The sequence below is a fragment of the Aquarana catesbeiana genome, linkage group LG08 (assembly GCF_042186555.1).
Source record: "Aquarana catesbeiana isolate 2022-GZ linkage group LG08, ASM4218655v1, whole genome shotgun sequence".
Taxonomy (NCBI): domain Eukaryota; kingdom Metazoa; phylum Chordata; class Amphibia; order Anura; family Ranidae; genus Aquarana; species Aquarana catesbeiana.
In genome coordinates, this window is record NC_133331.1 from 155,254,137 (window position 1) to 155,282,130 (window position 27,994).

Sequence of the window (27,994 nt, forward strand, 5' to 3'; positions counted from 1 at the left end):
TGCAGGCGCTTTGGCACCGCTGCCCATTCATTTCAATGGGCAGGAGTGTTGTATACACCGCTCCTCCACTGCCCGAAAGATGTTGCTTGCAGGATTTTTTCTAACCTGCAAGCGCACCGCCCCAGTGTGAAAGAACTCGGGCTCTCATACTGGGGCTGCAAAAGGGGGCATTTTTCAGGCACTATTTTTAGCCCAAAAGCGCCTGAAAAACGCCCAAGTGTGAAAGGGGTCTTAACCACTTCAGCCCTGGACCATTTGGCTGTCCAAAAACCAAAACACTTTTTGTGATTTGGCACTGCGTCGCTTTAACTGACAACTGCACGTGGCTCCCAAACAAAATTTTTTTCCTCAGTTTAGACCGATACGTATTTTTCTACATATTTTTGGTAAAAAAATAGCAATAGGTATTTATTGATTGGTTTGCGCAAAAGTTATAGTGTCTACAAAATAGGGGTTAGTTTTATGGCATTTCTATTAATTTTTTTTTTTTACTAGTAATGGCGGCGATCTGCGATTTTTATCGTGACTACGACATTATGGGAGACACATCAGACAATTTTGACACATTTTTGGGACCATTGTCATTTTTACAGCGATCAGTGCTATAAAATTGCACTGATTACTGTAAAAATGACACTGACAGGGAAAAGGTTAACTAGCTGGTTAGGAAGGGGTTAAATGTGTCCTAGGGAGTGATTCTAACTGTTAGGGGGCGTGGCTATGAGTGACACGTCACTGATCACCGCTCCCGATCACAAGGAGCTATGATCAGTGACAGTGTCACTAGGCAGAACGGGGAGGTGCTTGTTTACATTAGCATCTCCCCATTCTTCAGCACCATGAGACGATCGCGGGTATTCCCGTGGACATCGAGTCAGTGGGACCCGCGATCCTACTCGCGGAGCTTGTGGCAGGGTCGCGCGCGGTGGCGTGCACGCGACGGCAAATTTAAAGAGACGTACAGGTACGCCTATTTGCGCAGCCGTGCCATTCTGCTGGCGTATATGTACATGCGGCGGTCGGCAAGCGGTTAAGGAGCCAAACTCTGTTTGCCATTTTGGTAGACTACGGAAGCCTGAAACTCCATCTGAGGTGTTTTGTTTAGATATCTGTTAATGGGAGATTATAGAGGGGGGTGTTTTCTCGAACTTCAGCTATTCTATCCTAGTTAGGATAGATTTGTTCAAACAATCTGATATGCTTTGATTTTCTAAGATGGCTTTTCCAGGAATGTAGAATGTGTTTTGCCAATGGTAGTAATTCACACAATACACAAGGTAACAAGTGATAGGTGTTGCTTTCACCATCTAGGTAGGTCCTGTGGGCCGATGATGTCACAACCTCTCTGAATTGGCCAATCAGAGTAAGCTTTGTTTTCATTGCTAGAATACATCGCTTTCTATGAATGGCTGAACGTTGCTCAGATAGACTAGTGTCTTCCAGGTATGAGACTGGAAGGTCTCGGCTCAAACCCGGAACACAGTGCAGTATGCTGGAGGTAGCTTCAGCTGCATACAATTTATACCGCACATCCAGCAGCCTCACATGTTAGTGAGGGACATAGTGCGTTTGGGTCAGCTTGGCCTAAACAAACTATGTAAAGTGTAACAAAAGCTTGAGTTCAGCTTTAGCCTGGGTTCACACTGTAGCGATATGGGGAACCAGCGAGATTCCAGCGCATTCCCGCATCACATCTCTCCCGCAAGCAGTTCAAACTGTTTTCTGTGAACCGCTACGGGTGTCAATACAATATTAATGACACTCCCAGTTCGGTTCACGGATTGCAATGTGAACTGTGGATTCGGACAGGAATCAGATCGCATGGGTGTGGGCTGATAACAGTGCGGGGGGAAAAAAGTCCCTGCCCCTTTTTTATGCGAGTTCAGCCATACAACTGTATGGTCTCATTTGCATTGCACAGACATCGCATGTGATCAGCACCGCAATGTGGGTGAGAATCACATGCAATGTCTGTGTTCACTACAGTGTGAACAAAGGGAAAAAGTGATTGTAAAGTCTCATTGTGTTTTTTTTTTTTCTTCAATTAAAATAACAAACATGTTCTACTTACCTGCTCTGAGCAGTTGGTTTTGCCCAGAGAAGCCCAGATCCTCCTCTTCTCTGGTCCAATTGTTGTCAATGTTATGTTTCAGAGAAGAGCTTTTATTCTTTATTTCGTGGTTTTATGGGACTTCCACTTGGCAGCAATGTTTTGTCAAATCCTGTGCTTTGGAATGGTGAATTGAGCGGCTACATTAAAGTTGGGCTCTGCATTGTAGATAATGCATTAGAGCAATATTTACACTGCTTGAAGGCTTGGAAATAACACACTGCCTTCTGCACTTAAAGTTCACAAACCCAAACATTGCTCAGGAATGTATATCCCCATTATTAATCCCCGCTTAGATCAATTTCACAGATACAGTAGGCTTGTCACTTGTAAATGTGTAACAAGCCAATCCTGCAATGACACTTCTAGTACTAATGTGAACCTGAGCAAAGAGATTACATGTCTGGTACAGCAAGCTTGAATGGCAGACTTATCTGATAACATGCGTTCTTGAGTCCTAGTTAATGAACCACTACTTGTGTATCATTTGTTTACCAATCCTTTCAGGTTACCAGTCGTGCTGTTTTCTTTCCTGAGATCAATTAGCAGCCTGTGTTCATTAGCCCCACGTTTTTAAAAACCTTACGTGCCGCGTAAGCACATTTCCATCTTCTACCTATATGTTAAAGCAAGCCTGTGCTTCAAAAAAAGGGAACACAAGTTGAAGGCTATCAGATTTTTTTTTCCCCAGCTGGGTGGGATGAAGGAGTAACTGGGTGGTTCCACAAGAGTGTCTGAGGAAGGTTATGCAGAATATGCAATATAGTGCAGGGCTTAAAGGGGTTGTAAAGGTAATTTTTTTTTTTTTTTTCCTAATAACAAACATGTTATACTTACCTCCACTGTGCAGCTCGTTTTGCATAGAGTGGCCCCGAACCTGGTCTTCTGGGGTCCCTCGGCGGCTGCCTCAGCTCCTCCCTGCAAGAACTAAACACCTTCATGCGAGCTCTCTTGCATGGTGTTTAGTTCTTGTGGGCACACTCCCGTGATACAGCTGGCGGCTATAGCCGCTGACTGTATCACTCGGCCGCGCCGCGTCATTGGATGTGATTGACAGCAGTGCGAGCCGATGGCTGTGCTGCTTTCAATCCATCCACTCTAGCCAATCAACGGCCAGGCTGAGCGGCGAAGAGGAAATCGGGGGCGAGCGCAGCTGGTGAACAGGCTCAGGTAAGTAAAATGGGGGGGCCGGTATTGTCGGATGTTTTTTCACCTTAATGCATAGGATGCATTAGGGTGAAAAAACGTGAACCTTTACAACCCCTTTAACAAATTTGCTTTGAATCTAGGAGCCAGTTTTTTTAACTAACAAATCTTAAGGGTGGAACATGTAAAGTGAACTTATCCTTTCACCCTTTCACAGCCAGAGCTGTTTTTGCACGTTTAAAAAATCATTTTAGGCCTGAAGATTACATGAAACTCCCAAACATATGTTTTCTGAAAGCAGACACTCTAGAGAATAAAATAGTGGTAGTTCCAATTTTTTCTGTTACACAATATTTTCGCAAAGGTCTAGGAAACACAACATTTCAGAAAAAAACACATTAAAAGTTAATTTTAGAAGGACAAAAACGCAATAAATTACCCAATTGTTTGGTAAAATGTAAAACCTGAGGTTGCACTGAGTAAATAGATACCCAACATGTCAAACCTTATACTTGCGTGCGCCCATGAAATAGTAACAAACGTTGGTACACTGTATTTCTCATACAGAAATGTATTTATTTATTTATTTTTACTTAAATCGGAACTCCACCCTAAGGTGGAAGCTCCACTTGTTTGCTTCCTCCACCCCTCCGCTGCCACATTTAGCACCTTTCGGGGGGGGGGAGCGGATACCTGCCAAAACCAGGTGTCCGCACCCACTTCCGTGTAAAATCGCTGCATCTTTGTGCGGTGATCTATGAAACTTCCGGCGCCTCCTTCATTCCCACGCTGCCTTCTGTGAGACACAGGTCCCAGAAGACAGCAGGGACCATTCAGAAAGCACAACACGACTCACACATGCGCAGTAGGAAACGGGCTGTGAAGCCCTTAGTGAAGATGCCAGTGCCTGCACCCGGAGCCGATGGATGGTTCGGCTAAGGGTGCTAACATCGTGGGCTCACTGGACAGGTAAGTGTCCTTGTATGAAAAGTCAGCAGCTACAGTATTTGTACTGGAACTCCGCTTTTAACTCTTTTTTTTCCATCACATAGGGGACAAAAGGTCCCCTATGTGATGATTTTTATGGTGACAGGTTCTCTTTAATGGGACATCCAGGGTCTAAAAGACCCTGCACATCTCCTCTGTGCTTCTTTGAACATTGCACTGCATTACAGTCTTTCCTGGCCTTGATGGGGTCAGAAACAAGAAGGGGAGGAGAGCGGACTTGTGTCCACTCACCTCCCTCCCCTCTTCCTGGCGGAACCCGCTATGCCAATCCAGGGCACGCAAATGGGCAAGCGGAGCCCAGGATACATAGCAGGAGGGTAGGGGTGGTACATTTCAGGCGCCAGGTAGAGTAGGGAGGGTTATAACCCCTGTCAGTGTTTTTTGTCTTATATGTCACATTGGGGAGATTTCCCTTCACTTCCTGCCCCATAGCCAAAATAGGAAGTGAGAGGAAATCCCTCCACAGTGAGAGAATCCTGGGGTATCGCTAAAACTAGTCCCTGGTGGAAGATTTTCCTCTTACTGTTCTGGTGTCAGAATCCCTAAATTTTCTTTCACTTTCAATGATAAACAGGACAAATAAAGAGGGTGAATCTCACAGACAGCAATAAAAACTGACAGGTGTTCTAATTCCTCTCCATCCTATCCAAAACTAGGGGAAAAAATGTTGCCTTTAGTTCTACTTTGCTTTTATTTCTAAGTTGCGAGGTGGAGCCCTCCATGGGTCAAACCTTTTTTTTTTTTCAGTACATCCCACAGATGCTGGATTTAGATCTCCAGAATTTGGAGGCCTAGTCCCACCTGTTGTTTTCCTAAATCAATTCTTGAATTCAGCAGACCAGGCCACCATCTTCCACTGTCCTGTGGTCCAGTTCTGATGCTCCCGTGCCCATTGTAGGCCCTGTTGGCTGTGGACATATATATATATATATTTTTTATAAATAATTGTATTATATTTGACTTTTTAATTAATATCATGAATTTAAATGACTATGAATTTATTAATCGGCCAGTATCGGCAACTTTTTGAAACCGTGTTCAAAAATCCTGCTTGCTGCATTTTTTGTGCATATTTTGTCAGTTAAAAAACGCAACAAAAATGCACCTCCCTATTGAAATACATTGTAAACAGAGCAAGAACACATTAAAATTGCACCCATGTTGCATTTTTGATGCATTTTTTGAGTTACATTACCTATGAAAAACACACCATAAGCACGGTAAAATCACGGGTGATTTCGCCAGCCGTTATTGGAGCCTTTTTTTTCTTTCGGCACAACGCTGAAAACTCTCTTCACATTGGAGCGATTTGTCAAGTTTAAATCACGTGACAAGTTGCAGCCTATTGCCGGCAATGGCATTGTTCCAATCGGTGTGACGCTGACTGCGCGGCGCCGCACTGATTTGTAAAAGTACCTCCTGCACTACTTTTGCTGATTTCCGGTGCAACTTCAATAGACATCTGGGCATGAAGCTGCACAGATGTCTTTCAAGTAGCACCTGAAATTACGCTGTCCTGTTACTTTGAAATTGTGCTACTTCGAGTGAAATAGCATGATTTTAAAGTAGCATCAATGTGAACAAGGACTGAGTCTGATATTTAAGTAGCGAAAACCTGAAAGATAACCGCTACTACTATGCTTTACCTTTAGAAAGGGAGCATGGGCAGGCCTGAGGGGTGCTCTGTGTGTCAATTGATGCACACAGCCTGGCTCGGAATCAAGCCTACACATCTGCAAGCTGTTTTCTGTGGGAGCAGGCAGGGAAGATCCCACTGACGGCGTGGCAGGGGACCCCAGAAGACACGGTTTGGGGCCATTCTGTGCAATACCATTGCGTAGGGCAGGTAAGTATAACATGTTTATTATTTGAATTGAAAAATAAATTTACTTTGTAAACACTTAAATACCCTTTTTTTCACTCCTGTTTGATAGCTCACGTTTTGTTTTCCTTATGACTGTTACTATTGCAGCATATTTTTCTCGTCTTTCTTTTAGGTTTACGTGTTAACACATCAGCGTTGCTTAACTTAACACCTTGATCTTCTTGTTATGAAATAGGAACCTGTGGTTCTGACCGAAACGAATCTGGTTCATCCAGCTCTGAAGTGGGATTTGGACTATCTGAAGGACAACATTGGCAATGGGGACTTTTCTGTGTACAGTGCCAACGGCCACAAATTTCTCTATTACGATGAGAAGAAAATGGTGAACTTTAAGACCTTCAAGCCTAAGTCTGTCAGACAAGAAATGAAGTTTCCAGAGTTTGTGGAGAAGCTCAGAGACGTAGAACAGAGAGGAGGTGATGAGAGGTAAGATGACTTAATTGTATTGTCTCATAAGATGCCATGTCACATAACAGTGATGTCTAGCTTGCCACAGAAGCCAAGTGTAAATGTCAGATCCTCATAATTAAGTTTTCTTCAACTAGAAAGAGACCTGTAGTAGGGATCGACTGATTATTGGTGTGGCCAATATTCACTATTTTAGAAGCATCGGTCAAAAAACTGACCGATATTACCAAAATTGCTTCAAGGGGTTTTACCGGGGTGATGCATTCAGCTGCATGCATCACCCCGGTACTGTTTAGAGCGGACGCCGGCTTTATTGTAATAACAACCGATGTGGCTCAGCAGCCGCTCGGCTGTTATTACAAGCAGCGAGAGGGGATGTTCCCCCTTCCACCGCTCGCCTGGACTCTCCCGTCCCACCGGGAGGCCCGAGTAACCAGCCAGCACGTACGCCGGCTGGCCGATGCTTTGGGTCTCGGATCTAGTAATCCGGATACATCTCATGACTTCACTTCCTGGGTTACTGGCATCTTAAAGGCGCCAGTTTAAAAAAAAAAATAAAGTATTCAAAAACGCCGATCTTGATATTTTGAATATTTTGAAGTGCAGTGGAGGGGTTTGGGGGTCTTACAGACCCCCGATCTCTCCATGAAGAGTACCTGTCAATGCCTATTACTGTCACAAGGGATGTTTACATTCCTTGTGACAGCAATAACAGTCATAACAAAACAAAAAAAATGTAAAATGACACTGTGTAAATTTTTTTTTTTTAAATGTACAAAATATCAGCAAAAAAATATCGGCTATCGGCAGGAGAGGTGGCCGAAATATCAGTATCATATCGGCACAAAAAAAATTATATCGGTTGATCCCTAACCTGTAGCTGAGGGACTTGGGAAGAGTAGTGTTTAATGACGACAAGATCCTAGATGGCTTCCCTGCTAGATGTTTGTAATGATCATATTCTTGTGATAGGGCTTGTTCACACTTGATAAAAATTTTGAATGCTTAACAAACGCTCCTATAGTGTTAGTATGGGCGTTAAACGCGTGTTAATGAGCTTTAGTATGGGCGTTAGACTGGCGTTTTACAGGCGTTAATGACCAGTTAAAAATGCTCCCTAAATGCCCTATGGGCAGTTTTAAAGCGTTTGAGTGTTAAGGCATATTAAAACCGCTCCACAGACATCTATTCCATTACAGTTAATAAAGTAAACTTAATGCCCCGCAACCGCACCGCAACTGCCTGCCAGAGCATTTGCGAAGCATTGCCATAGACTTGAATGGGAGGTGTTGAAAGGCTTCAAACGCCTCCTGACTCGTCATGAGGCTTCATGTTTTCATAGTGTGAACAGCACTGTGTGCTGTCCATTGTATAATTTGCAAAGACGTTTGAGGGGTGTTTTTAACACCTCTCAAATGCCTGCTTTAAATGCCAGTGTGAACTAGGTCTTTGGGTTGAGCACATCTCAGATGCCAGAAAGCTAATGTCCCAAGTAAAAGCAACCTGATGTTTTTGGGAGTGGCAATAATCGTTTGCAAAAATAAAGAGCATAAATCTTGCAAGTGTATACATAGACTAAAATGAAATCTTCATCCTCTATCCAGAAACCAAACAAAAAAAAAATAACTTAATTAAAATGAAACCTAACCCTTGTATTATTGTCTACAAGCTCCACCCAGAGTGAATACATTTTTACTGGAGAATAATTGTAGCACTTTTTAGCCTTTGTTTTTGCCCTTGAAGTACTGCCATAAAGATTTACTTGGCAGGGCCTTCTGTGTAAGCTCACTCATGTTGTCTGTCAGGACTAAGGTCTATTTGTTGCAGTAGAATGTCAGGATTCCACAATAAGTGAAACTGACATCCAGAGCGTTTATTGTGATCCGACAGTTGAGTCCCACCAAAATGTCAGATCACAATAAACGCTTCACCCATTGTGAAGTCCTCATGAGTGCTCGCTACTTGGTTCTGTTGGCTGTGATTTGTCTTGTGACGCACCCAGCCATTTCTTTGTATAGTGCTTTAGCGCCCTGGAACAAGTATGAATAATCTCTGATGTTCATTTGCTGCATGCTTGTTATAGGTCAGTAACTGAGAAGCATTTACCATATATACTCGAGTATAAGTCGAGTGAAAAAAAGAAATGATTAATGCGCTACCCAAAAAAACAAAAACCAGCTGCTACAAACCATAAGACAAAAAGGTAACAAATATAAGATAAATTGTAGCGCTAAAACACACATGTATTAATAGTGAATAAAGTTCAAAGTGCATGTAGACGTAATGTCCCAAAAAAAAAGGGAATATATAATCCAAATAGGACAACAGTCCGCAGTGAGATTAAATAATCTGTGTATCAATCCTGTCTGCTTCCCAACCGTCAACTTGTATATCATCAACTTTAGCGAATAGATGGAATACGCTTACCAGAGAGGTTGGATTCTACTGCCATAAGCATAGAATCAATGGAGCTTGATGCCACCCTGGGCAAAGTAATGAAGTGTTGGAGGCAGGGGTAGAGCCTCTACCGGGCCGGGACATCCCCTCTATGTCCACCGAAGCAGAGCCAAAATGGATTCCAAAAAGCAAAGTGGTTTCTCAGTTCTTCGGGTGGCCGCAGCAAGCGCGCTTCTCCCTATACAGGTGTATGCAGGCTCCGTGTGCCTGGATACACCTGTATAGGGAGAAGCGTGCTTGCTGCGGCCGCCCGACCACCCGAAGAACTGAGAAACCACTTTGCTTTTTGGAATCCATTTTGGCTCTGCTTCGGTGGACATAGAGGGGATGTCCCGGCCCGGTAGAGGCTCTACCCCTGCCTCCAACACTTCATTACTTTGCCCAGGGTGGCATCAAGCTCCATTGATTCTATGCTTATGGCAGTAGAATCCAACCTCTCTGGTAAGCGTATTCCATCTATTCGCTAAAGTTGATGATATACAAGTTGACGGTTGGGAAGCAGACAGGATTGATACACAGATTATTTAATCTCACTGCGGACTGTTGTCCTATTTGGATTATATATTCCCTTTTTTTTTGGGACATTACGTCTACATGCACTTTGAACTTTATTCACTATTAATACATGTGTGTTTTAGCGCTACAATTTATCTTATATTTGCGACCTGAATATAAGCCGAGGCACCTAATTTTACCACAAAAAAACGGGAAAACGTATTGACTCGAGTAAAAACCTAGGGTGAGAATGCAGCAGCTACTGTAAGTGGAAAAGAGGGTCAACAATGCCCATTGCAAGCCTCACTGTGCCCATTGCAAGCCATACTGTGCCCATGTACCTTATCCGCCGTGTCAATATTGATGCGGAGGGAAGGAAAGCCATATTACACCGTAAATGGTCCCCTCCTATTCACAGCAGGGCTGTGTGTATAGGATATCTGCGCCGTCCCGCCTCCTCCTCATTCGTCCATGATGAGGAGGGGGCGGAGCTTTATTACAGTGGCTGTGTGTATAGTTAGTCTGCGCCGTCCTGTCTCCTCCTCGTTCATCTGTGACGAGGAGCAGGCGGAGCTTTGTTACAGTGGACGGCGCGGACTTCCTATGCACACAGCCACTGTAACAAACCTCCGCCTCCTCCTCGTCACGGACGAGGAGGAGGTTGGACGGCACAGACTTCGTATACACACAGCCCTGTTGTGAATAGGATGGGACAATGTACGGCGTAATCTGGCTTTCCTTCCCCCGCATCAATACTGACACGGCGGCAGATAACCTGACTCAAGTATAAGCCAAGGGGGGCATTTTCAGCACAAAAAAATGTGCTGAAAAACTCGGCTTATACTCGAGTATATACAGTAATTTGGACACAGCTAGGAAACTAGCATTTCAGCAGGAGATCTACAATGGCAACCCTTATATTTCTTTGACCAGTGTATTTTAAGTAGAGAAAACCATATCAAAACCATTATTCCTCATGTACCAACTACATAACTAATTTTACTGTGGTTAATGTAAGTTCTAGCTATATTCAAGAAAAATGTTGCCTTGAAAACTTCTAAACATCATGTGCCATAATATTGGGTATTTTCTTATAGTCCATTCTGTGTCAGATTGATTACAAAAAATGTAGTAGATTGCATGATGTGGGAAATTAACACAACAGCATTTTTAAAGCTTTCCTGAAAAACAAACGCAGGCAGAAAAGCTGTACTTAAAAGCAAGGTTTCTCAACTTTGTCAGGACGCCATTGAAAAGTATTTGTCACAAGGTACCCCGGTCTAAGACTTGGTACACATTACTGCTCACTGGGGAACGCATGCAAAATGACATGCATTTCTGACATGCAGACAAGCGCAATGCTCTTTAGCAGGTGTGCAGGGTGCCATTCTTTCCTAATGGTACCCAAACACATTGACAAATGCAGTACGTTTTTGGTGCGGCGTGATTTAAAAAAAAAGTTTTCCTTGTTTTTTTCCTGTGTTTCTGCAAGTAGGGAAGATCATTCAAGTGAATGTGCTGTCCTACATGCAGCTGCACACATGTGAACCAAATTCTGATTCACATGTGAGGTTGGGGGACAATAAAACTGCCTGGCTGAGCAGCATTTTTACTATCTTCAACTGTTCCCTCTTTAGCTGCAATGACAACAGCCAGGGATACGTGCTGTCGCCGCAGTTAGAAGTATACCCTCAGGTGAATGTGGCTGTGCTGCAACTTCCCTGCAACTGCATTTTAGGGGTTAAAACAGGTGATGAGGAGGGAACATATCACCTCTTCACCGCCTGTCAAATGCCTCAGAAAAGCTGTCTGAGCATTAATTGTTTTTCAGAGGAGCGGCAGTTTTTGCTGCTATTATGAACAAGCTCTAAAAGACATGCATACGCACAGCCTATTTAAAAACTGCAGCACTGTACCTGCACTTGAAGCGAGTACTGCACTTCCGGGTACTGCCCTATAAGGGGAGGCGGAGAGGTCAGAACTCAGGAAGCCTCCCTCTTCCACTGCTTTCACTTCATTGTCCTGGCAGAGCTCCTGCTGTGCCAATGTACAGTTCGGTGGAGAAGCAGGAGATTGGTCTTATCTGACAGCCTTTCTCAACCGGGATGCTGCAGAACTCCTGATGACCTCAGTCAGAACTCTGGTTGAGAGAGGGGGCTTTAAAGGCCCATCCATTAAAGGCCCATCCACACTAACTGCGTTTTTGGTGAAGTCTGGTAGCGCATGTTATATGCGCTATGGTGCCATTCATTGTAAATGGCACCCAACACCAATCAGAAGCACGGTGTCCTGTGCAGTTTAAAATACAGTCAGCACCTGATTTTTCATGTGTTTGAGGTGCTTTGCAGCCCATTCATTTTGAACAGCCTGTCTAATTGAGTGCAGTGCACTTCAGAACACAAAATCTCATGTACTACAGAGCGCTGAATGGGCCCCAAGGCCCCTTTCACACATGCTGTCCGATCAGGTCCGTCTGTCCGTTTTTCATACGGACCTGATCGCACACTCCATTCACCTCTATGGAGCGACGGATGTCAGCTGTGACATGTCTGCTGACATCCACCGCTATCTGATCCGGTCTGCCAAATCCAGACGGAAACCCTATTTTCCATTTGACAGGCGGATCCGTTTATATCAGATCTCCCCTTAGAGGACAGCGGGGCTCTGCACAGTGAGCAGAGAGACGGACCTGTCATCCGCCTGCTCAGCGGAGATCGACGGATCGATCCCTACTGAGCAAGTGGAGTCCATCAAAACGGACAAGCCCTGTGTGAAAGGGTTCTTGCTGTGTCAGTCTTTTCATCTTGGCCCCCCAGTGCATCCTTCAAAATCAAACAATAATCCTAGATAAAAGATGTCAACTGTCTGCACTGTTCTTCAGTAGCCACACAAAACTGGGTGCAGAACCTCACCTCAACCTTTGCTGGACATTATTCATCATCCCATATTAACACACTAGTACCCAATGCATTAAAATGGGTCAGTATTTCCAGAGGTCAGCAATTTCTTGTGGCATTCACTACTAAAAGAATACAGGTCAGGTAAGACGTATGGAAAGAGAAGGAGCAATAATCGGCACTCATCCGGGGTGATGGTAATCGTAAAGAATGGATTGCTCTTGATGTGGGGGGTAAACATAATAAATGGTTGGTTTATAGTCATTGTGGAGCATAGTTAAGTGTTTTCTGAACCGATAGGCATGAGATTGTTGCTGCATGTCCATGGCTGCTCATCCCATCTATGAACCCGGCGGTGTCGTCATGTTTGGTGTGGATAAACCACTACGTCTGCTGGGACAGTACAATACAGTTGCTTGCTGGGACAGTACAATAGCGTTTCTGTAATGTTTTTCAGTAGTTGTTAATATGAAGCAGAACTTCTAGCTTTTTCTAGTTAACAGAAATACATTGTAATACGTTTTCTCTGTACAGGTTATATCTGCAGCAAACTCTGAATGATACTGTAGGGCGAAAAATTGTGGTGGATTTCTTAGGTTTTAATTGGAATTGGATTAATAGGCAACAAGCAAAGCACGGCTGGGGACAGCTGACTTCAAACCTGCTGCTGATCGGCATGGAAGGTAAGGTACCCAGCCGTGTAATAATAATGTATGCACATCCTTTTTCTGTAGCCATGTGTGGAATGTCATCGAAGAGCTTTAGGTGAAATCATGCCATAAACAAGTCTGTGTAAACATGTTTTTCCACACTCTTTTGTCATAACTAGGGAAGGGAAGGCTAACCTTTTATAATGCTAAGGCCGTTCTTCTGTAAGGGAAACTGCTCTGCTGTCTTTACACATTACCATTTTGTTGTAAGAGTGCGTATTTACAAGTGTATTTCTGTTTGTGTAGTAAGATCATTCTACATGTTGATCTCCTGTGTACGTGACTAAGGTCATGTTGCTGTTTGTGTTTAGGAAATGTGACTCCGGCACACTATGACGAGCAGCAGAACTTCTTTGCCCAGATTAAGGGCTATAAGCGGTGTATCCTCTTTCCACCCGAACAATTTGAATGCCTTTATCCTTATCCAGTTCACCACCCCTGTGACAGACAGAGCCAGGTGAGAGCCACACTTTGGCAGGCTTGCTAAAATACAAACTTCATTTGTTGTTAATGTCAGTGAGGAAGGATACTCGGAAACATTTTACTTTTCCTAGTGGTTAGTGATAATATGTAGTTACTTAGCTTAATGTGTACTTTGTTGTGATGTTTTTTTTTCTCTTCCTTTTCAATAAAGGCAACTTCAGACAAACGTTATTTCCTCTTTTTAGTTAAAGTGGAATAGATCTCAAACCTTTTTTTTTTTTTTTTTTTTTTTTTAATCCTTTTATAACACTGCAAGTAAAGAGAAAAAAAAAAACCTTTTGATCTGCTATAAATCCATTGTGCTTGTAGAGCTGATAATACATTGCATTTGCTGCAAGCAATCCCAATCATTGTTATCTCTGCCTGCTGGACTACAAAACTTCATTTATACCCTCACCCTTCTCTGTCCTGCCGCAAATAATGCTGCCTTCACTCCCAAGAGCCCCCCACCCCCCTCTTTACTATGTGGGGAAAAGGCAATTGAGACATGCAATTCTGGGGTTATGCCTATGTTACTAGGATTTGAGCTCCCAGCAGTTGCAAGGCTTGTGATGATGATGCAAGGAGTAATGAAAGCGGTTTCTTGCTACAGGAACAAGATACAAAAAATAGTGGGATATACCCTAGGAAGGGAGGAGAAGGAAATTTTGTGTTTTGTTTGGACATACCCTTTAAACTAGTGACATGGATAGTTCTGAAAGCCAGGGAGTTCTTCTCAGCCCTAAACGTCAGTTAAGCCCTGAAGGTTAAACAAACCTTGATTGTAATTGAGTAAGATTGCTTTTAAAAGTGGTTGTAAAGGCAGAAGGTATGGTAAAAAACCTTTTGCATGCAGCTACCCACAGCCCCCCATAAATAAATACTTGAACCTGATCTCGATCCAGCGATGTACTTGAGAGCCAAGTCTATCTTGGCTCTCTAGCTCCTCATTGGCTCAGATACAGCATTGGGAGCTATTTGTAATCACAACCAGTGACAAGAGAGCAGGGGTGGGGCTTGGGAGCAAGCACACACAAGTGCCCCCATAGAAAGCAAGGGGGAGGAGCCAGGAGCGCTGGTGGGAGAGATGAAAAGAGGATCAATCAGTGCTTCTCTGTACAAAACCATTACACAGAGCAGGTAAGTATAACATCTTTATTAAAAAAAACAAAAATACTCCTTTCCAATCATTTTTAATTTATTTAATCATTGTCTATGTCCACATAGAGGTGCATATGAAAGGGTGATAGTTGGGTAGTGGTTTTATGGCCTTGTGCTGGTACATCCTGCAGATTAGGCTGTAGATCTACTGCCCATTAGCATTAAAGTGGAGCTTCACTCTCCCAATCAGCATTGATTATTTTAATCCTCATGCTGTTAGCATTAGTAAATAGATAGGAAAGTATATATTTTTTTTATATAGAGTATATAATTATATATATATATATATATATATATATATATATATATATATATATATATATATAATATTTTATATTTCTTCAGTTACTTCCTACTTTCTTGCCTAGGCAGTTGTCGTCATACATCCAGGGAGGGGTTTTCTTAGCTATGCACACTCTACTGCCTGCATGCCTGAGCTAAGTGGCTGATGGCTTCCAGGAAGTAAATGCTACATGAAACATTTGTCCTTATTCAAGATGGCCATGGCTAGAAATGCTAAGGGGTAGTTTTTCAAAGTGATTTCTCAACAAAAGGAAGCATGGAGATATGGATGGATGGGGGGGAGTTGAATATTAGAAATTAGTGGTTTTGGTTTGTGGTGGTCAGATGCAGTGAAGATCCACTTTAAGGAGTTAAATGGCATATTTGTGATATAGGTGGATAAGTAGATGTTTAATTATTTTATTTTATTTTTTTACACCAGCTTCCTTTTACAGAGACCTGACTTCTTTGATAGTAAAGTATTTATTAAATTCATACACTTCAAGCTTAGAGTTCTATTTTCCTCATGATCTAGGTGGATTTTGAGAATCCTGATCTAGAGCGGTTTCCTAACTTCAGGAATGTGGTTGGTTATGAGACTGTGGTGGGACCCGGTGATGTTCTTTATATACCCATGTACTGGTAAGGCACTTACAGTATAATTGCATGCTTTTTGTGTTGGTAGTGAGGTTTTTGCCATCGATGTCATATTGAAGTAGGACATTATCTAGTTCTAAAGGCTATTACTTTTACATTTTTTACCTGAATGCATTCAAAAAGCTAAGGTAAAAAAAATCCCAGTACTTTTACTACCACTTGTCTCCAAACATATACCTGATTTCCTTGTCACAGCCGCCAGGCCCAGCATCTGTCAGTGCCACTCCCTGAATTTTCTGGATACTCATCAAGCTCTAAGCCGCAGGGGTGTCAAACGGGCTGCCCTCCACCTGTTGCGGAACTACAAATCCCATCATGCCTGGGGGGTCATGCTTGTAACTTGCAGCCTTGCAATGCCTCATGGGACTTGTAGTTCCACTGCAGCTGGAGGGACACCAGTTTGACATCTGTGCTTCAAGGGCAGCGGAGCAATAGGAAAACTCCTAAAAAAAACTCCTAGGGGGAGGGTTCAGGGGCATGGTTTGCCAGTGCTGTGTGAGTTGTGACTTCTTAGCACATTGAAGCAGATCTGCAAACAGAGAGCTGGGGACTGCAGCTTTGGGACCCCCAACTACAGAAAGAAAGGAACATAGAAGAAAAGGACTACATATAGTATGGACTTTCTCCTTTGAAAAAAAGAGGGTTTAGTTAACTTTAAGGTCATATTAGGTAATTTTTTTTTTTATGTGCTTTTTACTTTTTGTTTTTAACTTATTTAAAATTTTGGCATTACATTTCATTTGTGCTCCTTGTCGTGTGTAACTGGAATCCCAGTTTAATGATAGTTTTGATATTTTAAAGTGGCTGTAAAGGCGTGAGATTTTCTACCTTAATTAAAGAATTCTATGCATTAGGTAAAAAAAACAACTTTCCATGATAAGTTCCCCAGTCCCCTTAAATACTTAAACCTAGTACATACTGGCTGATTGTCGGGTAGCATTGGGCAGTTAGATAGAAGCGGTCCCACATTTGGCCCATGTGCAAGGCAGCCGGTCCAACAGAAGCCGATGGCTGAGAGCGCTAACCAGTCTTTAAAGTGGAAGTAAACCCTCCTATCGTTTTCAGCCAAGGAAGCTGCCATCTTGGCCTCTGTTTGATCTACAACTGCCATGATGCTGCACATGTGATCAGCTATGACATCAGCCATTGGATGGTTTGACAGTTTGGTTGAGAGCACAACCCATGGGAGTGTTGCATTCCCAGCATGTGCTGGAAATGTAACCATTTTTTGAAACGGTTAAATGGATGGGTTTACTTCCGTTTAAAAAGGGAAAGCACTTGTTGCAGTGATGCTATAGCACTCCCAATGTACAGGGTATACCAGATCACTCTCAAAAATAGTTTTTCAGTTAACAGTGTAAGCTACAATGAGCCCACAGGCACTTTAACCACTAGCTGACCAGCCGCCTCAGTTATACTGCGGTAGGTTGGCTCAGCTGGGCAAATCGCCGTAGCTGTACGACGCTCCTTTTAGACTTCACAGCAGCCGCGCCCGATGTCTGCCCCCGGGCGATGACCGCGGGGCACCCGCGATCGCTTGTGACAGAGCGAGAACCAGGGTCTGTGTGTGTGTAAACACCCAAATCTCGGTTCTCTCAGGGGAGATGAGACAGATCGTGTGTTCCTACTAAGTATGAACACCAATCTCTCTCCTCTGCTAGTCAGTCCTATCCCCCCTACAGTTAGAAATGTCAGTGGTCCCAAAATAGTGTCAAAAGTGTCCAATCAGTCCGCCACAATGTCGCAGTCCTGATAAAAATTGCAGATCGCCACCATTACTAGTAAATAAATAAATAATAAAAATGCCGTAAATCTATCCCCTATTTTGTGGACGCTATAACTTTTGCGCAAACCAATCAATATACACTTATTGCAAGCTTTTTTTTTTTTTTTTTTTTTTTTTTTTTTATTTAACCAAAAATACGTAAAAGAATACATATCAGCCTAAACTGAGGAAACGTTTCATTTTATTTTTTTTTAAATTGGGGTTATTATAGCAAAATCTACAACATTGTGTTTTGCAAAATTCTCGCTCTTCTTTTTTTTGTTTATAGCGCAAAAAATAAAAACCCCAGAGGTGATCAAATACCACCAAAAGAAAGCTCTATTTGTGTTGAAAAAAAGGACATACATTTTTGTTTTGGGTACAATGTTGCACGACCAGTTAAAGCGACGCAGTGCCATATAGCAAAAAACGGCCTAGTCAGGAAGGGGGTAAATCCTTCCAGGGCTGAAGTGGTTAAACTAAAAATTTTAAAGCTACATAGTGTTTTTTTTTTTTTTTAAAAGTACATGGAGCCCCTTGACTGCATAGTGCATTTTATTACAAAGGCGAACTTGGCCTTTAAAATCCACTTGAATAGTAAGTTGTAAAACATTGCATCCCATATGCAACTTGCAGGATTTTTTTACACTGCAGCCCAGTGGTAGGGAATGGAATCCGGTGAAAAAAAAATGGATATTCTGATCATGTATTTTATCTGCACTGGCAAAATCATAAAAATCTATAGAACAAGTCTGAAATGAGTTATTATGTTCATTTGGACCCTCTAGTGCCCTAAGACCTTTTTGTTGAGCCTGTAGTGAAAAGAACTTGCTTCAGAGTCAACTGTGGGAAAAACTTTGTGAACCATTATCCCTTTTAATGCTATCAAGGTAAAGACTATGTCTATGGTAGAAGCGGTGTGAAAACAAACTCTGTCACAACTCCAGCCATGAGTTTACTCTTCAAGAACAGGTTGTTGTCTATATTGTAGAAGAGTTCTGGTGGCTGTATTTATATAATTTATACAGAGCTTTATGTGCCCCAATCCCCTCACCTCCTTCTCCTAGCCGCCAGGACTAAAAACAGAAAAAGAAACAAAAAAAATAAATAAAGCAGGATGTTAAGCAGAGAGGGATGGAGGAAGGTTCATCCCTTCCTCTCTGCTGTGAAGTAGGAACCTGGAAGGGCTCAGCAGAGTTGCAAGGGAGGCATTAGGGTTTGGATGACTATATTGGGAGTACCTGTCGCTCAAAAAGTGCTAGGAGTCTTATCCGCTCACCTGTGATAGCAAAATTAGGTAAATGAAAAAATAAGTGCAAAATAAAATTTAATAAAATTAGAAACATTTTTAAAGCTCTCTTGCATTTGCACATACACACAGAAAAACATATGTATGTTGCACACGTGTACATAAATGAAAATTGTGCAACACGTGTATTGCTGGAATGAGAGGAGTAATTTTAGGGTTATCTCTAAGGCTGGCAATACAAAAGTCCATTTTTTGATTTTTAACCAGCAGGTTAACACACACACTGGATTCCTCCCACCACGTTATTGTATTCTAACAATACATTGATTGGCACCCCCAGCCATTTTGATTGAGAGAAACATTTCAAAAAGGCTGGTTGTACACACGTCAGTTGATAGATAGACATGTGTCTGAACAGCCTGCCCAATTATGGGTATCTAAGTTTGTCAACGTGTTGCTGGCGAACACATTGTGGAGTCTTTGCTTATTTGGTATCTGTTTACTTGACTCTATCTTTTATATGTTACAGAAAATGTATATATTTTATTGTGTTTTTGAGCACTAGAATAAATTGTATTTTTTTTTTGCTGAAGCTAAAGATTTGATAAACAGTTGTGCTAATTTCGTGCACCATAAAAAAATGTTAACTACTGTTTTTTTTTTTTTTTTTTTTTTTTTTATGTTTTTTTTTTTTTCTATGGGTCCTCAGCTTTCATAAAATAGGTAATGTTTGGAATTTTAAAGAGATTGTAAAGTCAGAAGGTTTTTTTTATCTTAATACATTCTTTGCATTAAGATAAAAAGCCTCCTGTGTGCAGCAGCCCCCCAATCCTTACCTGAAGCCCCATCTCCATCCAGTGAAGTCCAACGAATGCCTTGTGTCATCCGGGACTCTCTCTCCTGATTGGCTGAAGCACAGCAATGGCTCCCGCTTCTGTCAATCAGACTTGGCCACTGAGAAGTGAGAGGGAGCGGGGCCTAGGCGAGTCTCCGTGTCTGAATGGATACACAGAGTTGCAGGTCGAGTGCTCCCATAGCAAGCTGCTTGCTGTGGAGGCACTCAACAGGAAGGAGGGGCCAGGGACTCGAGAAGAGAAGGATTGGGGCTGCTCTGTGCAAAACCACTGCGCAGAGCAGGTAAGTATAAACTTTAGTATCACTTTAAGCTCACTTTTATGTGAAAAAATGTAGCATGTGTGCAGAAAATGAAAAAATGGCTCCAACAAGGAAAGAATTAATTCCATTACCATGTTTCCCCAAAAATAAGCCGGGTCTTATATTAATTTTGACAACAAAAGACACAGTAGGGCTTATTTTTGGTGTAGGTCATACCATGTAATGTGCTGTCTTATTTCCCCCTCTCTCTCCTTGCCTGAAAGGAATCCCCAGTGTGAACCGAGTTAAAATGCTTGTAAAATCCTATAATCCACTCTATTACAGTAGTATATAATGTACAATGTGTGTTTCTGTAATATAATTGTGCCAAATACCTTCGTTATAGCGTCGCTCTGCGCTTCCGTGACCCGCCGGAACTCTCTTCCCTGTAATTATATTACAGAAACGCACACATTGTACATTATATGCTACTGTAATAGATTGGATTATAGGATTTTACAAGCTTTTTAAACTAGGGCTTATTTTCGGGGTAGGTCTTATTTTCGGGGAAACACTGTAGCTGGGCTTCCTTGGGGTCACACCATGTATTTTCATTGCCTATTTCTTACGGTTATTAGTTTTATGGTTTGTCATGGTTCTAATTATATCGAAAATGGAGCGTATCATTTTTATGAACACTTAATATATATTACAGGTGGCACCATATTGAATCATTACTTGATGGAGGGATAACAATTACAGTTAACTTTTGGTATAAGGTAAGTTTTTTTTTTTTTTTTTTTTTTTTTTTTTTTTAGTTTTACATATACCTTTAGAAAATGTATTTATTTGAATAGTATGATAAGAATGCATCATTTTGATAAATTTATTATAGACCCTATAATAGTTGTGTGTATTTGCTACAAACATTCAACAAATTAAACTTGTTTTAGTTCTTGAATGTAACTAAACCTTAAAGGTTAAGTTCATCTGGAGTTCAGCTTAAAGGCCACGTTTACATTTTTTTTGTTCTAAAATCCAGCTCCCGTATGTACCAATATAGCATTAAAGCGGGGTTCCACCCAAATTTTGAACAATATCTGTATGTATTCTCTTCCTTGCCTAGATGCTGACATGCCGTTTAAAAAAATTTAAATCGCCGTAATTACCTTTTATTTTTCTATTCTTCTTTGCACTTCCTGGTTCTCCCGTGGGAGTAGGCGTGTTTCTAGCCTCTCCCAGACTCCTGGGAGTTAGTCTCAGGCTTCCCAGGATGCCACTGAGCATGTGTGGGAATGAGCGGTGAATGCTGGGAGCACAGCATTCACCACATCCAGGAAATAAATGCTTGTGGGCTTCAAATGCCCACAGTGAAGATGGAAACCGCCTGCAGTGAATAATATAAGTTATTCTTTCCGACGAAATCTGACACAGGCGGACATATTACACACAATATGTGAGTATGTAATGCTGAGAAGAAAAGTTTGTGAATGAACTCAAAAAAAAAAAAAACCGATAGATAGGTGGACCCCCGCTTTAAAGTGGATGTAAACCCGAAAAATGTTTTGTTCAGTGAGATAAATTTTGACAAACAGAGAAAAACTTTGTCAAATCCTCCCCCTTGCTGTGAGTGACAGGTGATTTACATCTCGTGCACTAGCCTAAGACATGCATTATTTTTTAATTCCCACCCCACAGCTTTCTTCAGCAGCTCTGCAAAGATTGGCTTTTCCACACCTCAGCATGATTTGGCATGCTGAAGTCATGTGGTTACATTCCTGTCTTTTCACCAAATGTTAGAGATCATAGCAGAAGTTCAGTGTAAGAAATACACAAGAGAAAAATGCATATTGACAATGGGAGTGTAGAGGTGGGCGGGGAGTCTACTGACATCACACACTGAGCTCCAGACAACAGACCCACCCACAGAATATGCAGTTTTTCGGCTCTCATACCAGACAGAGGGGAGATATTTGACAGATAAAGATGCATGCAGGAGGCATGTATATCCTTATAGATAACCCCTATGGCAGTAGTTTAGAAAGAATGACATTGGGTTTACATCCACTTTAATGTACTTATTTTGCAAAAATAAAACCGCTTTTTATTTTTTTTTTACACACGCATACCTCACTGTCTTCATGACTATTTAAAAACACTGCTTGATTAATTCTGCCTTACTTCCTGGACAGACTTTAGATAATGACACAGGAAGGAGTTGACCAGCTGAGGGTAGATGATGCAGGGTGTGTGCTAATGAGATCAGCTGGTCAACACCTTCCTCTGTCATGACCTAAAGTCTGTCCAGAAAGTAAGGCAGAAATAATCGAGCAGTGTTTTTAAACAACCATGAAGACAGTGAGGTAAGCGTGTGTATAATAATTGGAAAGCGGTTTAATTTTTTGCAAAAGAAGTACAATAATGCTATATTTGTACATGAGGGAGCTGGATTTTAGAAAAAAAAAATGTAAACATGGCCTTTAAGCTGAACTCCAGGTATAGATTTTATTGCATAAGTAACGAAGTATGCATGCTTATTTTATACTTGTAGGACCTGATTGGAGGAGGCGGAGAGTCAGGGTGGTGATTTCACAAATTCCTCCTTGTCCAATCAGAATACTTTGCATTAGAGCTCCATGATTAATCATTAAAAAATCGCAATCTCAATTCAACCCCCCTCACAATCTTAATCTGGCATTTCCACGATTCATGTAACAAGTAGAGAGCCATTCTCTGCTCAGAGCTGTCAAAAAAAAAAAAGGCAGCCTGCAAAGTTTATCACAACAATGCTCAGCGCTGAGATAAAAATAAACATTGTATCATTTGTTTTTTTTAGATCAAAGGGATGAACTTCAGTCTGCAAATGTGCTCAGTTTAACCACTTAGAGACTAATGCAGCGTACACACGGGCGGACTTTTCGACTGGACTGGTCCGACGGTCTATCCGACGGACTTTCGGTGGACTTTCCCAACGAACGGACTTGCCTACACACGATCACACCAAAGTCCGAGGGATTCGTACATGATGACGTACGACCGGACTAAAATAAGGAAGTTCATAGCCAGTAGCCAATAGCTGCCCTAGTGTCCGTTTTTGTCCGTCGGACTAGCATACAGACGAGTGGCCTTTTCAACAGGACTCGAGTCCGTCGGAAAGATTTAAAACATGTTCCAAATCTAAGGTCCGTCAGATTTTCAGCCGAAAAAGTCTGCTGCAGGTCTGATGAAGCCCACGCACCATTGAATTGTCCGTCGGACCAGTCTGGTCAAAGACTGCTCGTGTGTACGTGGCATAAGCCTTTTTCTGACACTTGTTGCTTTCAAGTTAAAAATCAGTATTTTTTGCTAGACATTTACTTAGAAACCAAACCAAACATTTAATAATACAATGGCAGTCATTGTAATATTTTAGGTCAAACTGTATTTGCGCAGCGGTCTTTCAATAGCAAACATACACTTCAATGAATTTAGAAAAAAAAAAAACTAAGCACAATTTTTTTGTAAAATGTGAAAGATGATGTCGCGCTGTGAATCGTGATCTTTATTCTAAGCAACAAAATCATGATTCACATCCATTCAGAAAAATGCAAGGCGTACTTTGAATGGTGCCAAGCTGTAACAATGTAACTATGCAATAAAATACATACCTGGAATTCAAGTTCAAAGAAAAAGTTCACCTTTAAAAAAATCTTTTTGCAGGTAAAAAAAATGTGCATTTATTTATTATTTTTTTTACTATGAGCCTGCACAGCATTGCACCTGTAATCAGCAGATCGTGGGTGCTATGCAGGGCCCTTGCTGACTGTCTGTGTAAGCTGTCTGGCCATACATCATACGTACAGGCAGTTACACACTGGCAGGGAGGCACAATTAACTACCTAGAGTGCTCAACAGCACCCTGGTAGTTCATTGAGAACTACAAGCCAACAGCTGCAAATGTAGTTGTAGTTTTCACATTCACAGAACCCTGAGTGAATGATGTGGACAGATCTCCACGCGGGCGCATTTTTTTTTTTTTTTGACAGCGAACTGGGGAAGAAGATCCTCCACTCCCTGTCAAAACGAGTAATCGGGAAAAGGGGGAGGGGGGGGGGTTGTGGGAGCTGCTGCATCTGTAACATGTCACAGTATACCCGGAATATGGGTGTAACATGTTATGAAAGGTGAACTTATCCTTTCAGTTTAATTACATTATTTTTGCTATACTATCTTCACTATTTAATGTATTATTGGAATGTAATGTATAATTAGTATTGCATTTTTGCTTATTTTTGTGCCATTCTATCCTGTAAGGGTGCCCCAACCCCGAAAAGAATAGAATACCCACTCAAAGCTCATCAAAAAGTGGCTATAATGCGAAATATTGAAAAGATGCTTGGAGAAGCTCTTGGAAGCCCACAAGAGGTATGTGTGGTCTTTTTCTGACATTTCTTTTTGTCTCCTTGCATGTTAATGCTGTCCTACTGCTCATTTAAACTGAGGGCTATAATGCTTAATGGACACTGGACATTCTACACACATCCATAAAACTGAATTAAAGTACAAAGGACATGTGTAGTACATGCTGGCCTTCTGCCACTCACTCCCCCCCCAGCCCTCCCCTGTCCCTGCATTTACACAGCAACTCTCGATTGTAACAATGACAATCGGGATTTGCTGTGTAAATGCAGAAGCTGTAATAGGTCATCTGGCCGTGGACCATTGGGTAATCTAACCTCTATGGTAACCGGATTGGATCCCGGGCTCCCTGATCAAACAGAAGAGCCCTGTAGAGGCTCAGGCGGGGGGACGTCTTCTCCCGCTGCCTGTAAAAGCAATCAAGCAGCTAATCAGCTGCTAGGATGGCTTTTACAACACACGGAATTGCTGGCTGAAAAAAAGATACCAGGATGATGCTTGTAGCTGCAGTAAAACAGATAAAAATGAAGGATGTCCATGCACGTCCATCCATCGGGAAGTGGTCAAGGTCTTGCAACCCCCTGTTCTCGATCTCAGATTTATATTGAAAATACTGCCCTGTAGTAGAATCTTATTCACAACCTTAAAGCTTATCTAAACCCAAAAGCAAAATTTCTTACTTTGCAGCTTACAAGTCTTTACATGTGGTGGCTGCACTTTGTCCCTATTTCAGACTAAATAGGTTATCTATAAGCACAGAAATATACTAGTTTGTTCTATCAGAGGTCCAGTCTTTTAACTTCCTGTGAACTGAGCCAAAATCTCAAATAATTTCAGCTGCTTTCTCAGTTCCTTTCTGTGAACTACAGAACATCCCCAGCTATCACTGTGGACTACAGAACCCTCTTATGTTATGGAGATGAAGAGGGGGTCCCTGTAGTCCTATCCTAGGGGGACAACATTTTTGGTTTTGGGTTTAGATATGCTTTTAATTTTTTTAAAGGTTTAATTTGTGTCTCCCACTCTTCCAAAATGTGTCCTATTCCTCAGACCTTTCACCATTTTTGTTGGACTCATATCTTATCAATATATTTTTCATCATCACCAAGGACCTACACAGCGGTAAAAACCTTATTGGGGACCAACCCACACCCCACTCAACCTAATATGAACAAATCTATTCACATTGTGATTGTTTTTTATTGATTTTGTTTAGAATTCCAGACTTTTATTCTTCCATTTCTGTCGTGTTGTTTGCAGGTTGGACCTTTGTTAAACACAATGATAAATGGGCGCTATGATTAATTTGAGCTGTAAAGAGCAGTGAGCTAGTGTGTGTGCTGCTGCTTTCTTGATTCACTTTCAAGATGAACAAAAAGCATAATGCCCATTGGAAGCACCTAACTGGCCAACTGTTCTCCGGTACTTTGGATTACACCACTCACTACTGTACTTAAAGATCTTCTGTATTTATTTTCTGGTTGCTGAAGACGAGAAAGATGACGATCAACAAAACAATGCAACACCTATTGCTCCTTGCACTCTATTCAGACAGTGGACTTGGATGGCTTTCTGTTTGCCCATTTTCCATTTTGTCTGCATGTTTACCACAGCCTATCACTGCTTCAGGTACCATATCCAAAGACCTCAGTCAGCCATGATAAACTTTTGCTTTAATTAAGGCATCCTTCATGGACAATTTTTGATGATATCCTATCCCTTTTTTTTTTTTTTGCCATTGAACTTTTTTCTAATATAAAGTGTATGCTTTATGGACATCATCAAAGGAAACGGTTGCAAAAAAACAAATTGACTACTCAGGCAATTACATCAATTACTTTTAGATAACACAGACGTCATATTTGGAAAGAAAACCTTTCCAAATGGTTAACCGTTTTTGAAGATCTTTTGTTTTATAATGGAAACAGTGTTTCAGAAAGCTGGATTCTCTTTGCAGGAGTTGTTGATATTCAAGCTGCACATGGAAGACAAGTTAAAGAATTGTATGTCCCTCTCTTTGCTGCTTACACAGTGATTTTATGTGATACTGAGGATTAAAGAAGAGGATACCAAATTGTTCATCTTGCTAGTGCCTACAACATTTATTCTCCATGCAGAGTAAAATTAGTCTCCTAGCAACGTTTTCATCACATCTGTCAGCGCCAAGGCCAGTTCCCCTTAATATTTGCAGTCTCTCAGTAGTGAATAACTTGCAGCTTTATGTATTAAGCTATACTATGGCTAGTCCCTATGGCAAAAGGTTGATGTCTAAGTAGAGCTGCACAATTAATCTTTAAAAAATTGTGACCTCGATTCAACCCCCCTGACAATCTCTCTATTGCAGAGTTTGCCGATTCTTTCATATAAGTGGAGAGACTTATCTGCTCACTCAGCTGTCAAAAGAAAACATCGGGCAGTCTGCCAAGTTTTTAAGATGAAACATTGTAACTAACTCTTCCTTCTTAGATCAAAGGAATAAACTTCTGTGTAAAGAAAAAATCCAGGCAGTCTGCCATGTTTTTATCAAGGTGTAAATGCAGGAAGTTTAACCACTTAAAGTCTAAATCTTTTTCTGACACTTGTTTCTTAAGTTAAAATCAATATTTTTGCTAGAAAATTACTTGGAACCCCCAAACATTATATATATTTTAGCAGAGACCCTAGGGAATAATATGCCAATTGCTGCAATATTTTATGTCACACTGTATTTGCCCAGCGGTCTTTCAAACTCAATTTTTGGAAAAAATACACTTCAATGAATTTAAAAAAAAAAATGAAACAGTAAAGTTAGCCCAATATTTTTGTTTTAATGTGAAAGATGATGTTACGCCGCGAGAATCGTGAGAGAATCGTGATCTATCTTCTAAGCAAAAAAATAAAATCGTGATTCTCATTTTGCAGCTCTATGTCTAAGTGTATCAGTGAAGAAGCCATTTTAATTGAGTGACCATAGGAAAACATTTTTTTAACAAATTGAGTGGGCATGTATAGGCTCATGTGTACCATTAATAAAATCTACTCTAAGCCACCCTCCTGGACTAATTCACACCAAACCCTCCTACCCTAGCTTCTTACTGTAGAAGCTGTGGCCTACTTGGTTACAGCATCTCTGGGCAAAAATGCTGGATTTGTATGCACACAAATTTTAGGTGGAATTTTATTGACAATTTAGAGACATTGCAAGCACATCGTTTTTTTACTTCAAATCAGAAGTGCAGAATTCATTAATATTAATGATATTGGCTGTATCTGTGCAGTGAGACCTCATAGAGTTGTATAGAGGCATCTCCATTCTTGGGAGAGGGTTTCATACAAGTCTGCAGGGGCTCACAGCACAAAGTAAGGACAGCATTGGGTAGAAATTTCCGCCATGTAAACTGCAGAGTAGACCGGGTCTGAACTACTGTGTTTATCAAACAGCTTGGGTGGGGGTATAGATTAGTTCAGGAGGGTCAAGGTAAATTTATTTTATTTATGCTTTCAAAGAAATCCTTTTTATAGCTTTCTAGAAATCACTGACCAAGTGAATTTGATATAAGGTGCTGCCTAGTGAAATCTGGCATTGCAGATTTGTTAGTAGGACCCAGGACCTGTAGGATGGGGAGGTATTTACTGGTTATTACACAGAAACTTCCGTCAGGATTTTGCAGATTTCCTGGAAATACCCTTTAAAAAGGTAGACCACAACAACCAGTCAGAATCTGTATTGCACTTAGTTGACAATGTCAAAAGTTAATTACTGCGCTATCTGTAAACCACTCAGTGATGATTACAAAAGTGATATTAGTAAAATAACAAACTGCTGCAAC

At 41.4% G+C, this 27,994-nt stretch overlaps 1 protein-coding gene across 1 annotated transcript in view; it reads left to right on the top strand.

Moving 5' to 3' along the window:
• Positions 1–27,990, top strand: part of HIF1AN (hypoxia inducible factor 1 subunit alpha inhibitor) — a 46,740-nt gene extending 18,750 nt beyond the window's left edge. The window contains exons 2-8 of the mRNA XM_073596589.1: positions 6,325–6,575; positions 12,941–13,089; positions 13,428–13,573; positions 15,557–15,663; positions 20,503–20,566; positions 24,081–24,191; positions 25,446–27,990. Coding sequence (XP_073452690.1) covers positions 6,325–6,575; positions 12,941–13,089; positions 13,428–13,573; positions 15,557–15,663; positions 20,503–20,566; positions 24,081–24,191; positions 25,446–25,490 — 873 coding nt within the window. The 3' untranslated portion in view covers positions 25,491–27,990. The remainder of the gene's footprint in view (positions 1–6,324; positions 6,576–12,940; positions 13,090–13,427; positions 13,574–15,556; positions 15,664–20,502; positions 20,567–24,080; positions 24,192–25,445) is intronic.
• Positions 27,991–27,994: the final 4 nt, after the last annotated feature.